The sequence below is a fragment of the Barbus barbus genome, assembly GCF_936440315.1.
Source record: "Barbus barbus genome assembly, chromosome: 49".
Classification (NCBI taxonomy): Eukaryota; Metazoa; Chordata; class Actinopteri; order Cypriniformes; family Cyprinidae; genus Barbus; species Barbus barbus.
Genome location: NC_136727.1, coordinates 13,347,272 through 13,362,045, shown reverse-complemented (window position 1 = coordinate 13,362,045; position 14,774 = coordinate 13,347,272). Strand labels below are relative to the sequence as shown.

Below are 14,774 nucleotides of genomic sequence, written 5' to 3'. Positions count from 1 at the left end.
TTCCGGAAGTGGTTGATTACCCTTTGAGCCAACTACCCACCACCTACTATTTTATTGTAATGTCTGTTTGTGGTTTTATACCTTGTTTTACACTTTAATAGCATGATTTTATTTCCCCATTTTAGCCAGTTTTGATGCATCTAATGTGAGGAAACCATTTAAAAACCCGAACCTCATCAAAGCAGATATATTTAGCCTGAGAACATTCTCACTAATACTTGCTATCATTGCCACAAGTTTCACAGGAAGCTGTTTTATAAACTCTGGCATGCATCTTCTGAACAGTGATGTGACTGACAAAAAAAAAAAAAATACAAAAATGACTAATTTTACTTACAGTTTCTCTTAAAGTGCTAAAGAGAAGTAAAGAAAAGAGGAATGTACATATGCATTTTGATTCACTATGTTTTGATACACAGGGATTTATAAGAATTCCCATCTTGAGTAATCAGCCTCTTTGAATTCTTGTCTTACTGTGTTATCTGTGTTCATACAGTCAGTAGATTGTCACTTTGAGTTTTCATCTTTGCACGCCTCTCTGTGCTACTTCCTCAAACAGGCGGGAAACCAAAAAAAGAGAGGAGAGAAAAAAGAACAAGCAAGGAAGTGGTCTCTTGCAGCACTGCCTACATGCAGAGTAGCTTGGAAAGTGAGAAATAGTCAAGAAACAAGTTTTGTAAGCCATGTGAGAGAAGAAAATGTTTGAGTTTTAACAGTCATTCATGTAAATTGAGGATGGAAAATCTATATCATAATGATACCGTTTCGTGTGTACGTGACCCATGTTTAAATCCAAAAAATGTCACTTCTCATGAGACATTCACATATTATAGATTAGTTTGGTCACATTAAGTAAGCAAATCAGTGCATAGAAGATATCAATCATGCAAAAGAGATCCTAAAATAAATAAAAAAATGTAAATATACATTAGCAGATACGTTTATACTATTATGGGATACAAAGCCAAACCCTTTGGCCATGGTTGTATTCACAATATGGCTTCTAGTAACATCGATTTTATAACATTATTACAATGTATGAAACCACTGAGGTCACAAAGTGACAGCAAATTGTTAAGAAAATGTAAACAGTCTTTCTTCTGTAAAATATATGTTAGTATTAGCGGTGTGTGGTGGACTTACGAAGCTTTGGAGTTTATTCATTTTTATATTTTCAGACCGTGAGTCAAATCCTCGCAGGCACAGAGGTGTAGTTTTAATTTTAAAGACTAGAGTGTTCGCCACCTTGCCCACAGATCTTTTCATAGTTTATAATTAATTTGTTTATATTCGCTCGACTCATTGAGGCTGATGCGGTATGTCGCCTCCTCACAATCTTGCCAAGCCTTAGAATATCATTGACAAAAAACACAACAACAAAATGTGTTTTTTAAACATCAACTGAGCTCATGTTTTGTTATATTTCTTGTTGTATTCTTGGCCCCTGTAATGCCCATTTTCTTATCCAAATTTTTTATGAGCCACCGCCCCTGTAGAAGATGGCCTATTCTGGTACATCATGGACACATTATGTATGTGTGTACGTATGTATGTATGTATGTATATATATATATATATATATATATATATGCATACAGTGTCTTGTGAAAGTATTCAAACTACTTAATTTTTTTTTCACGTTTTGTTATATAGAAGCCTTGTTAAACTGCTTTAAATGACTTTTTTCCACATCAATCTACACTCCATACACCATATTGACAAAGCAAATAACAGGTTTTTAACAACTTTGCCAAAAATATAAAAAAAAACAAAAAACAACTTAAATGACTGAGAAATAAGATTATCTGGTCTGATGAACCTCAATTCCAACCATCATGTTTGAAGGAAACCAGATCTGCTCATCACCTGCAGAGTACCATCACAAAAGTAAAGTGTGCTGGAAGCAGCCTCAATTTGTGGGGCTCTTTTTCACTGGCAGGGACTGAGGGACTCGTCAGAGTAGAAGAAAAAGTTCAATGCACCAAAATTTTGAGATAACATTAAAGTGATACTCCACCCCAAAATGAAAATTTTGTCATTAATTACTTACCCCCATGTCGTTCCAAACTCGTAAAAGCTTTGCTCGTCTTCGGAACACAATTTAAGATGTTTTGGAAAACCGGGAAAACCGGGAAGCTTGTGACTGTCCCATTGACTGCCAAGTAAATTGCACTGTCAAGGTCCATAAAATATGAAAAGCATCATCAGAATAGTCCATCTGCCTTCAGTGGTTCAATCTGAATTTAATTAAGTGAAGAGAACACTTTTCTGCGCAAAGAAAACAAAACAACGATTTTATTCAACAATTTATCTCCTCTGTGTCAGCGTAGCACCATTTTGGAGAATGTCCGCTGGACGCAAGCAGCGTGTCAGCCGCGCCACACAGATGGGCTGTTTTCATTCAATTCAAAGCGTAAACAAGCGCAGAAGACGTATCCTTGTGGCGCGGCTGACCCAGAAGAGCGTACGCTGCTTTTGTCCAGTGGATATTCTCAAAAATGGTGCTACGCTGAAGCAGAGGAGACAAATTGTTGAAGAAAATCGTTGTTTTGTTTTCTTTGCGCAGAAAAAATTTTCTCATCACTTCATTAAATTCTGATTAAACCACTGATGGCAGACTATTCTGACGATGCTTTTCATATTTTATGGACCTTGACAGTGCAATTTACGATGCAGTCAATGGGACAGTCAAAAGCCTCCCGGTTTTCATCCAAAATATCTTAAATTGTGTTCTGAGGACGAACGAAGCTTTTACTGGTTTGGGGTGGAGTATCCCTTTAAATGAAAACCCAGTCCAGGGCATTCAGAACCTCAGACGGGCAGAGGGTTTACCTTCCAACAGGACAATGACCCTAAGCACACAGCAAGAGTCGCTTATAGACAACTCTATGAATGTCCTTGAGAGGCCCAAACACAGCCTGAGCTTGAACCCAAACAAATATTTCTGGAGAAACCTGAAAATGTGCAACTGCCCTCATCCAACCCGGCAGAGATTGAGAGGTGAACAGGTGAGGTGAAGAATGGCAGATAATTGCCAAATGCTGATGAGCAAAGCTTGTCACATCATACCCAAAAAGATTTGAGGCTGTAAAGGTGCTTCAGCTAAGTAATGAGTTAAGGGTGTGAATACTTATGCAATGTACTTATTTCAGTTGTGACAGTTCTGTTTTTGCTTTGCCATTATGGTGTGTGGAGTGTAAATTCATGTCGAATAAAAGTAATTTAAAACAGTTTAACATAAGGCTGCAACATAACAAAACGTGAAAAAATGAAAGGGTTTGCATACTTTCGCAAGGCACTGGATATACATATATATAGTTCCTTGTGAAAGTATTGTAACACTTTTTGTGTCTTTGGCATTTGATTTGAAATGTTCACACATTCAAGTGGAGGTGATTTTAGTTTTAAATGTGCATCTTCTGAAGGTGCTGGTTTCACTATGGATGCAGGTTATCAAAAAAAAGCGAAAATTAGATCATTTTTTCTCATTTCCCATTTGAAGGACGACACAGTAGAAGGCGAGAGATGTGTGGCGTAGATGAAAATGCAACTTCCTGTAAAGAAAGGGCCTTAACGCAAAGCTGAAGAGGAGAGTGTCTCTGACACTGCTCTGCTGTCTCTAGACCCCCCAAAAAAACAGCTTAAGGATTTTTTTGAAGGTTAAATCTCACCGGCAACAGAACCGACTTATTAGACGCATGAGAGCACGTAAGATTACATGAACACAGAGCAAGAGAGACCAAAAAGGCAATACGCGTAACCCAGATCTGTGTCTGTTTCAAATAGGACATATGGTGTCTTAGAAGCGGCTTTTGAACTCTTGGATATGGCGAATTTTTTTGCGCTAGGACCCTTGGTTTTGGTCCTATGCTTGGTCTTATGTAAGTACCAAATTCTATATATTTTTTTTATATATATTTACAAGCAAATTTGCGATGGTATATGTATATATATTATCTTTTGTAATTATATTTACTGCTGTGTTTTGTATTATGTGGCATTTTGTGAATTAATTGTTTGCATAGATGGTCATTGTTGTGGTGTAGATAAGTTCATATTTTGGTCCAGTTTCTGTGTTGAGTGTTATTACATATCTCTCAATAGTAAATAGAGTTTATTGAAGCGTATTTATCATCACTAGTCGTAACACAAAATACTAACATAAAATGAATTAGTAAATGAGTGTTTCTTCGAATCTTGACAGGGATGTTGATGATAGTTAAATCTTAATGCATATATGCAGGGCAAACTTATTTTGGCTCCTGAGTCCTTAATTTTTTTTTTGTTAGAAATATTATTATTTTACTGAGAATCGCCACCGTTGTTCACCAAGAAGAAGTGGAATTCTCTTTAGATGGCCAAAGTGAGAAGTTGTTGCTTTGTACAAGATCGGAGTAAAGACAGAGCTAGCGAAATGTTGCAAAAGAACGCTTTGTAAAATGTGATTGTTTGAAAGTTTCTGTAGCGGGACACTTGCGAGAGGTGTGTTTGGTTCTAGTTTGTATTACCTGGTAAAGGAGCTGTCAGAGATCTGGCTGGATTGGGCATATCTCCTCAAACTCACTCGAGGTTCTGCTAGATTTGACCGGTGCGAAGGCCAAGCTGTTAGTCAATCAACCCTGCTTTCACATGACACATTCTGATGGATGCTGTTAAGGATCTCTTTGTTATTTAATAGAGTGCTATGTTCTGCTGTCTTAAAAGTAAAGGTTATCAGGTTCTTCTTGTGAAGAACCATTTTTGATGTTCTTGAGTTGAGTCCTTTGGAGTATTCTGGGAAAATTGCATCAGGTTATTGCATCAGTAACTGAAATTTTAATTTTTTGCATGTTTAGTAATATAATATAATATATTTTTATTTAATATATTTATATTTCAATGTAATACAGTATATGTACATTTTAGAATCGTATAATATATATTTTTTATATTTTCAGTTACATAGAATTTACTCATTTACATTTAAAATTCTGTTTATTATTTTTACTGCATAAAAACATGGAATTTAAATAGATAAATAAATAAATAATACAAGTGAATATAAATATAAAGGAAATATAACTTGTTAAAATTGTTCTGCCTTCTGGTTGGTCATCTATTGGTACATTTGCATGTACTGTAAATGAAAAGGTTGTTTTCTCCAGGGGCGGTGCCTCATCAAGGAAAAAAAAAAACACACACACACACAAAAAATGAAATGAGATGAATGAAAATGTAATGAAAAAAAAAATCAACCAAGAAGATTAGGTGCAAACATACAACGTGAAATGCTACAAATATACAAACGCTGTGCCAGAGTTAGCTAGATAGCTATTTTGCATCTGTAGATCATGGGCAGGATCATGTTACATACATTTCCAGTGAGCGAGAGAGAATAATAATAATAATATCATCACATGACAATATCACAAGTTACAATTTCAGTGATCGTAAAAATCAGTGATCAGATACATGATTTTTCATAAGACATTTTGAGTGCACGTTAGGCATTATATTATATTGTATTATTCATTTGAATGTCTTTTGAGTGTCACATTGCATGATACTCTTGAACACGATGCCTCGCTGCACAGGCCTCAGACCACTTCCTTTTGCCATTTTGAGCATCTGTAATTCTGCATTCTGTAAATTTGCCGGCTAAAATGGTGCTTGTGAGAGTCGCTGAAGAAGTGTCATGAGACTTGTTGCATCAAAATATTTTTTCACTATATTTAAAAGTGTTGTGGCTTGAGACCGGATGAGAATCCTTGTGACTGTACTGTAGATGCAAATCACATAGAAAAGGAAGAAAGGCATCGAAAGATCTCAAGAGTCAGTGATCATGGGAATATTCATGAAATCAACTTTTCAGGCTTATTTCAGTATCTTTGTTTGTCCGTATCTTTATTTAAAGGAAAGGCTCATCTGAAAATGAATATTTCTTCATTTACTCACTTTCATGTTGTTCCAAAACTGTACGACTTTATTTCATTTGTAGAGCGCAAAAGAAGCTATTTAAAAGAATGTTCATGCTGCACTTTTCCCTACTGTAAAAGTTCATGGTGACCAAAGGTTTTGAGCCTCAAAAATGACTAAATGTATCATAAAAGTAGTTCATATGGCCTCTGAAGTCAAAAAATATATTTGCGTGAGGAACAGGCCGAAATTTAAGTCTTAATTCATCATACAAATCTATCATATGACATTAGAAGACTAGGAATATACTGCATGTGGATTTGATTGTGCTTTTTTATCATTTGTGGCTCATGGAAACCAGCAGCATAAACATACAACATCTCCTTTTGTGGTCTACAAACAAAAAAGTAATAACATTTCTGTGATTTAACGATGACGCAAATGTCTTTTTTTGGAGTTGATGCTGTATGAAAATGTGTGTTTTAATTTTAAACATTGGTGGATGTTAGATATACATTTCAAAATATCAAAAATATGATTTAATATGACCAAATCAACTTGACTCAAATAGGTTACAGCGACTAAATTAATTTCAAGTGTGAAACCATGATCTCCTCAATGTATCAACTGCACAATGTGTGTGAAACCACTGAGGCTACAATTAAACAATTGTTTTAGCATTTCCTATAGTGTCTTGCATTAAAAGAACTCATAACTTGCCCGTTTCTAAAACTTTACACTTTATTACTCGGCACAACTTGGTTTTGTTACATTATTACATTTTTTACAGCATTTGTTGTACACACAATTAATATCAAGTCAAGTTTTGTGATTGGATTGATTGATGATTTCATGTCTGAATCTTAAGAATGAGCCATTTAAGTTACAAAGGCTGTAGGTACATGAACTCTGCGGTATATATCTAGGCCTATGTCGCATTGCGTTGACCCAGTGTGCATTATTTTCAGTTGTGGGCAACTGCTTTGGCTTCATTAGTTAAGAGACTGAAAGGAAGTGGCAGTTTTTACAAACTAACAATTACTCAAAAAAGAGAGAAGACTATAAAGTTGAATTAATTTAACTGCTGTATTTTTTTATTTTATTTTTACCTGTATGTTCCTTTAACTCGCTTTCGCACTATCTGCAAATCTTTGTGTGATTTTAAAGATGGTAGATACATGTTGCAACCTTGGTGTTGAAGTAAAAATAATGATTTAAATAGAAAGTTGAAGTCTGATATGTCAGGAAAGAACTAGTAAGGACTTACATGGTGTTTTCCTGTAGCTTCAAGGCCTTTGAATAGTTTTTAACGATTATTTTTGTTGTCTTTGGGATTTTGTGCTGCTTATTAATAGTTAGTAAGGTAGTTGTTTAGGTATTGGGGAGGATTAGAGATGTAGAATATGGTCAGGCAGAATATGTGCTTTATAAACAGCCAACATGTTAATAATATCCATGCTAATAAGCAACTAGTTAATAGTGATAATTGGTCCCTTTACGGGTTAAGTGTTACCAAAAATAACTTGTAATAATACTAATAATAGTAAATTTACTGCCTTAAAATGTTAAAGTAATGGTGCCAAAGTCAAATCTTGCAGTGTTTGATATACACTTGCAACCATTTGGAAGGAAGAAAATCAGGTTTAAACTCCAAAATTTATTATAAATGATAATATATTGTAACTAAATTGATTAAACCAAATAATGCTGAAAATATGTTCTGCTGGGGAAACAGTTTTTAAAATTTAAAGGAATTATTTGAACTTTTCTAGACTAAACATGAGCTTTAATTATTGTTTATGTTATGTTACATTGCATTATTATTGAAAATATGCAACATGCATTGTTTTAATTGTCAATGTTTGTGAATATAGCACAGTTTGGAGGATTAGATCAAACTTTAAAAGCAGGTTCAATATCAGCTTGCAGGAGATTGATGTTATATGTGAACCTCATTGCGATTAAGACTTTTGAAGAAGACTTTTTGCAGAATCTTTTGAAAGTGAATCTCTCAAAAAACGACAAGAAAACTACATCAAACTGGGCATTTAAAGTCACTTTTCTCATTCTGTCGTGTTCCATGTAATGGGTGGACCTGCTAAAACAGCTACGCTCAAGATGCATGCGCTTCAAGCTGTGAACCAAGTCGAGCAAAACCACATCCGGCAAAGAAAATAAGTGAAAAGTACTGTTACACTGAGCTAAAACTACAGTTATACCGCATTAAAAGTTAAATAAAGCTATTAGGAGATTTTCAGAATGATAAAAATAGTAAATCTTAGCTATCTTAGTGTCAAAATACCAAATCTTTCCACAAAATACTTTATCTTGACACTGCATTAGATTAGTAGTCTGACATTTTACAGTGTTCTAGTTGTAGTCGAAGCTCTCATGTAGAAGATTTAGAAGAGTTGCATAGATATAATTTGCATATCTATAGTCTGTAATCTATAATTATCTACCCCCACCCACAGGAGTACATTTGACCCCTCCCCCTTCCGCACACGTACAGTGAGTTATATGGCAGAACCACGTAAACGCAGCATATACTGAGTCGAACAAAAGAAAAGAAAGCGCCAGAGCCTTGAGAAGGGGGAAGGGTTTTGTCTAGCTACAGGAAGCTGTGGTTGAGAAACTGAAATAGTTTGTGTGCATGCTACGTTTCCATGGCAGCCAGGTCGCACCACATACAGACCACTGCTAGTAACTCCCTTCCCCTTTCTGGCCAAAGCTGGCAGTTTTTGCAAGGAGCCTGTGTTGAGTTTCAAAGAAAAGAGATGCGGAATATAACGAAAAGGTGTTTTTTTTTTAGTTTTTGCTAAATAATTTGTATTTAGCAAATTATAATTGTAAAATAATTGAAGAGATTGCCATTGCTACACTGTTTTTTTCTGTTTTTTTTTAGTAAGCAAAGCAATAAATAAAACTATTTTATAGGCTTTACAAGAGATTTTATAGGTTTTATAGGTTTTACAAGAAAATTCTAATTCAGAATTTTCGCAGGATAAAAAATAAATGCGACCTCATGTTGTGTCAGTTACGTTTACACACTACCTCCGAAACCTTCGTTCGTCATAAAAAAATTTGGATCGGGTTCAATTGTCTGTGTTTTCGTATTTGTAGCAAACATTTTGAGAGGTGTTTGTGCGTGACAAATTTTTAGGATGATGAATACGAAAAAACGCATACTCAATGTGCAAGGACCTTTACTTACTTTACTTGTCTTTATAATTATTTGTGAAATTTGCTAGCAATTTCTGAGTGAAAATTGTTTCTACACAGTTTTAAAGCACAAATATAAATAAATTCTATGAATTTTTAATATTCTGTAAATTCCCTATATCATCAAGGCATTATTTTCTGAAAGAATTTTGAGTATATGTTTCAAATGCAGTGCTGTATAGTGAAAATTAAAATCATGTTCTGTATTTCGACCTTTTATCATGTAAAACATTGGCTTCATCAAAAGATGAAAGTGTATGACATGCTACAAGAAGCTTCTTTGGTATTTTCCTGTAATCCTGTACTGGACCACCTAAAATGAGCTTGCTTTTCCCTTCAGTCACATATACCAATGAATGTAAAGCAGACATCAAACTCACACTCCTCCATTATTATACTCTCACACACACTCTGACCTCCAGCTTCCCATCATACTATGCTATGAGCACATTTCACCAGGGCCGCTTTATCGTAATGGGCAACATGGGCTGCAGCCCAGGGCCGCGAACACCCCGAGTAAATTGTCTTTTGCATTTTATACAGGGTTGCCAACCGTTCCGTATAATACGGAATCGTCTCGAATTTAAGGCATCAGTTGGTCCCGTATTTGCAGGCATACACCGTATGACCACCTAGACCATACAGATAACAAATAAATTATTCTTTTTCCATTGTTTGAATTGCGAACGTAGCCGCTCAAGGAAGGCTTTAAGACCAAGCGGAATCCTCTGCTGCCTAGTTGCTCCCACTTCACAGCCAGTGGGACTCGTGTTTTGATTTCTGCAAATCAGTTTGGTTCGAATGCAAAGACATGATTATTGATCATAAGCATGACATCCAGCAAGAAAACATACAATTTTGGGGGCCCCCCAAAGCTGCGTTAGTCCAGGGCCCCCGCAAAGGCTTAACGTGGCACTGCATGTCACTGATCAAGTGGTTAGATATTTCTTTAATATTTTTTCATTTTGTATGTTTTGTTTACTATTATTTATTTATTTATTTATTAAGAGAGCGGTAGAGTGAGGGACCCAAGCAAGAACTTTTTAGGCTACACCAGGCTTCACATTTAAGATCCTGTGATATAATTGTTGATAAAAAATAAAATAAAATAAAAAAAACAGATCCTGTGCTTTAAAAGTGTGTGACTTGCTAGAAAGATCTGCTTTGGTGTTTTGTATAAGTTTGTAGTTTTAGAGTACTTGTAGTTCAATCCTGTACTACTGGACCAACAAAAATGAACTTGCTTTTCCCTTCAGACACAGACTCAGGCCCCTCACTCTCACACATTCCTCCACAAGTCACAAAACCAAGTGAAACAAGTAATAGTTGTCCTCTTTTGACATGCACTCTTACAGCATTCAGTGACATAAGGATGGACGAGATGATGACAAGGAGTAATCTTATTCAAATCTGTTTTAAAACATGTAGCAAGTTCTTAGATTTTAGACATTTGTTGAAGATGTTTATATTATTTCAACAAAAAAAAGTAACTGAATATGTGAAGTAGCGACCATCAAGCACATCATTTAAAAATGTGTTTTTACTGTGTGTGTTTTACATATTTTAAAAATAATATATTTGTATTATTAGATATTGTAAAATATTTTAAACATATTAAACAAACATATTTGGATAATTTTATATATACATATATTTTTCAGTTTATACTTCCCATATATTTTATTGTTGACGTGAAAGTCGTCCTCTTTTGACATGCACTCTTGCAGCAGTCAGTGACAAGAAAGGATGTATGAGGTGATCAAAAGGAGAAATCTTGTTCAAATCTAGTTTAAAACATATGTGGCAAGTTCTTTGATGAAGACAGTTAAAAATGATTTCACAAATTTTTCAAACATATTTTGGGGATTTGGGCATATTTTTGGAGAGTTTATATGATATAAGTTTATATTACATAAGTTTTTATGAATAATTGTGTAATTATGAAAAATTGTTCATGAATATTGAGCAGTTTTTCAACTTTAACTTCTCATGTCTTTTATTATTGACATTGAAGGTTGTACACCCAATCAAACTTTATGGTGTTTTGGTGCAAATTCATCTGTCTTGGATGAATAAAAATATATCAATTTCATTAACATTTTACAATGATGTCCCATTAGTTAATGCATTAACTAATATTAACTACATTTGTTACAGTTTTTGAAGCATTTCAACAATACAATATTTAGAAGTATTTCTGTTTTTATTGCTAGTTCATGTAAACAACTAATATTAATAAATGGTAAGTATTAAATAGCATGTTATATAACATACACTTTTTAATAAATATATATAGCTCTTTTTGTGGTTAGTGCTGCATTTGGTTAGTTAATTTTTTGCATATAGACTGTTTTTGGATCCAGTTTAAACTCTATAATAATGTCAGTTAGGTGTCAATGCTGAACAATCCAACACCACCACACAACCCACTGCTCTTAAAAAAGTTAACCACAACAACAAGCATCACCACAGCAGACACACACTCCAGCATTACACAGTATCTCTCTCAATCAATCTGTCCCATTCATGCAAGTAGGGCTCGCTGCAGTCCACAAGATCCAGGGGGTGGGGTTGGATCCACATCTAGGGGGTGGAGATTGGTAGGTTTAGGGGTGGAGATGGGTGGGTTTAGGGATCAGGGGGTGGAGATGGGTAGGTTTAGGGGTAGAGATGGGTGGGTTTAGGGATCAGGGGGTGGAGATGGGTAGGTTTAGGGGTAGAGATGGGTGGGTTTAGGGATCAGGGGGTGGAGATGGGTAGGTTTAGGGGTAGAGATGGGTGGGTTTAGGGATCAGGGGGTGTAGATGGGTAGGTTTAGGGGTAGAGATGGGTGGGTTTAGGGATCAGTGGGTGGAGATGGGTAGGTTTAGGGGTAGAGATGGGTGGGTTTAGGGATCAGGGGGTGGAGATGGGTAGGTTTAGGGGTAGAGATGGGTGGGTTTAGGGATCAGGGGGTGGAGATGGGTAGGTTTAGGGGTAGAGATGGGTGGGTTTAGGGGTAGAGATGGGTGGGTTTAGGGATCAGGGGGTGGAGATGGGTAGGTTTAGGTAAATGTAAGTTGGGAGGAGTTGGATCTGGAGCCTGCCACGACCTCTGGATCTTGTGGGCTGCAGCGAGACGCTCCTCCATTCATGACCTCTGACCTCCATCCTCCCATCATGCTGCACTGCAAACTCTCCTTCAAAATCTCATCATTAGTGCTGTGCTCATGAGCAGTATTATATTTTTATAATGTTATTAATCTTAATATATTAGAAGTTTTTTCCTATCAAAATCTCCTACCTTTTCAATTTCTTCAACTTTTGACTTTTATCTTTTTGGCTGATGTCTTCACATGATAAATAGATATGGGTCACACATATGGGGAGCAAAATAATATTAGCCAATAGCCAAGGCATTATTTTAGATGGCTTTTGCAAATAATGCAAAAAAGTGAATGGCATTTCATGTTGACTTTAAAGTCTGTAAAGGTAAGTCCTTTTAAATGAATATGTGACCCCTATCCTGGGAACAGATGCCAACACACACACTGTATTTCCACACGCATCCCACAACAACACAGTTTAACCACACAGTCTGCATCAGAACCAGTAATGAAGCGCTTGGGTTACTTGTAGGTGAATAGATATGTATCATGTCTTCCAACAATCAGTCATATTCATTAGTTTTTTAAAACATTTGCATTATAGATCACATATCACATATCTGTTCTGAGAGCAGAAAAAAAAACATTGCTAAGTGCCAATAATAAAATTAATTTAGCCACATAATCATGTATAGTTAGGAGAGCAAAGTCTTTTAAAAGCAGGAGAAAACACTTCCTTTTGGTACAGAAACTGTTCACTTTGTTGAGTCTAATTCAGTGATAAAAGGTTCAGTTGCACAATGTAATTCTGATGAAGGTAATTAATGTGTTTTTTATCTCACACTTTCCACAGGTGCAAGAACAAATGGTTCAGGTAAGTGTTGCTCTGTTTCTGTTATGCTGTTCCTGATTCGAACATATGGGTCATAGAATATATATCAGTGAAAACATCAGCTTCTTCATGCTGTCAATCTATCATTACAGACACTCAAACAAATCCCTCCCCATCCAACACTTCCACAAGCACACCTGCAGTCATCATCAAAGGTAAAGCTGACATCAAACACACTCTCCTGCATTATTATACTCTCATGCACAATCTCTCACACTCTGACCTCCAGCTTCCCATCATGCCTTGCTGCGAGCATGTTACTCAGCAAGAAATGTTATTTGTTTGTTTGTTTGTTGAGACCCAAGCAAGCCCTTTAAGGCTAAACCAGGCATCACACAACATTTATTTTTGTTAATCAAAAAATCCAGTTCCTGTGCTGCAATAATAGTTATTTATATATTTTCAAGACGTAATATGTAGCTTTGTAACATTTTGGCATTTTCTCTTAATTTTTTATTTTTATTGCCATTTGTTGAAGCAGAGTTTGAACATTTAAAATCAACATGAAACCAAAATAGACGCTGTGTACTTTTTTAATACACAATCCTGGCCTTGTTACACACAATTTGTCAGTGCACGTTATTCTGTTGGGAAAGTACATGCCTTGATCATCTTTAATCGAATGTCATAACTTTTCCATCTCTTCAACTTTCGACTTTTCAGCTGATGTCATCTGCTGTAGGCATACAGGCAGCAAAATAATATTAATAAATAGCCAAGACATTATTTTAGGCTACTGTTGGAAGTAATACTGTACACACAATAAGAAAATATAATTTCTTGGCTGTACAGGTTGGTTTTGTATATACTGTAGTTGGTCTTCTATCAATTGTATATCCCATACAGTCTGGGCTACCTACAATATACTTGCATTTCCCTTTAGCATCAGGCCTCTCAACCACACTCATGGCTCCAGAAACCTCAAAATCACATGAGAAAGGTACTGATTATCCTCTTTTGAGATATTATCACAGTCAGTGCTTTATAGTCATTCACAAGTAAAGATTGTCAAGATGATTTTCTAAAATGTCCCATTAAAATCAAATTTTACAGTATTCTTATCATTTAATATGGCTAATGCTAATACATTATTTGCTCTTAAATATGAGTTAATTAAAATCAATTATAAATCATTTAGATTTTAAAAGTTCATTCATATTTATATTGAAGTAACTGACATCATATCTCTTAAAAAAGGTAACACTTTAGTATAGGGACCAATTCTCACTATTAAGTAGTTGCTTATTAGCATGTCTATTATTAACATATTGGCTGTTTATTAGTGCTTATAAAGCACACATTAATGATTATTCTGCACTATTATATTTTAGATTCCCTAATGCACCCCAAACCTAATGCGTATAAATAGCACGCCAAAATAAAAACAAAAACTTGTGGTATTGATACGCAAAAATAGACTTTGACATATATATGACACGCACGTGTTTGGCGTGCATATAATACGCAGTTCTCGCGTGCATATGATACTCATCTACCCCACAACCCTAACCCTACCCATCGCGTAGCATAAACACGCCAAAGTCCATTTTTGCGTATCAATACCACGAGTTTTCGTTTTTATTTGACGTACTATTTATATGCACCTTCATGAAATCGGGTAGCAGGACAACTACCATACAAACTATTAATAAACAGCAAATTAGGAGTTTACTGAGGCA

The 14,774-nt window shown here is 35.5% G+C and overlaps 1 protein-coding gene across 36 annotated transcripts in view; it reads left to right on the top strand.

Annotated features, from left to right (window-relative positions):
* The first annotated feature begins 3,508 nt into the window (after window positions 1–3,508).
* The window catches only part of LOC306867529 (receptor-type tyrosine-protein phosphatase C-like), a 44,915-nt gene continuing 33,649 nt past the window's right edge, over window positions 3,509–14,774 (top strand). For 15 of the 36 annotated variants that reach the window (XM_079413226.1, XM_079413225.1, XM_079413224.1 and 12 more), the window contains exons 1-5: window positions 3,555–3,708; window positions 3,787–3,881; window positions 13,057–13,077; window positions 13,188–13,250; window positions 13,979–14,035. In XM_079413226.1, coding sequence (XP_079269352.1) covers window positions 3,827–3,881; window positions 13,057–13,077; window positions 13,188–13,250; window positions 13,979–14,035 — 196 coding nt within the window. In that variant the 5' untranslated portion in view covers window positions 3,555–3,708; window positions 3,787–3,826. Of the gene's footprint in view, window positions 3,882–13,056; window positions 13,078–13,187; window positions 13,279–13,978; window positions 14,036–14,774 lie in introns of all 36 variants that reach the window. The other 21 variants (XM_079413230.1, XM_079413227.1, XM_079413223.1 and 18 more) reach the window with 5 other exon arrangements.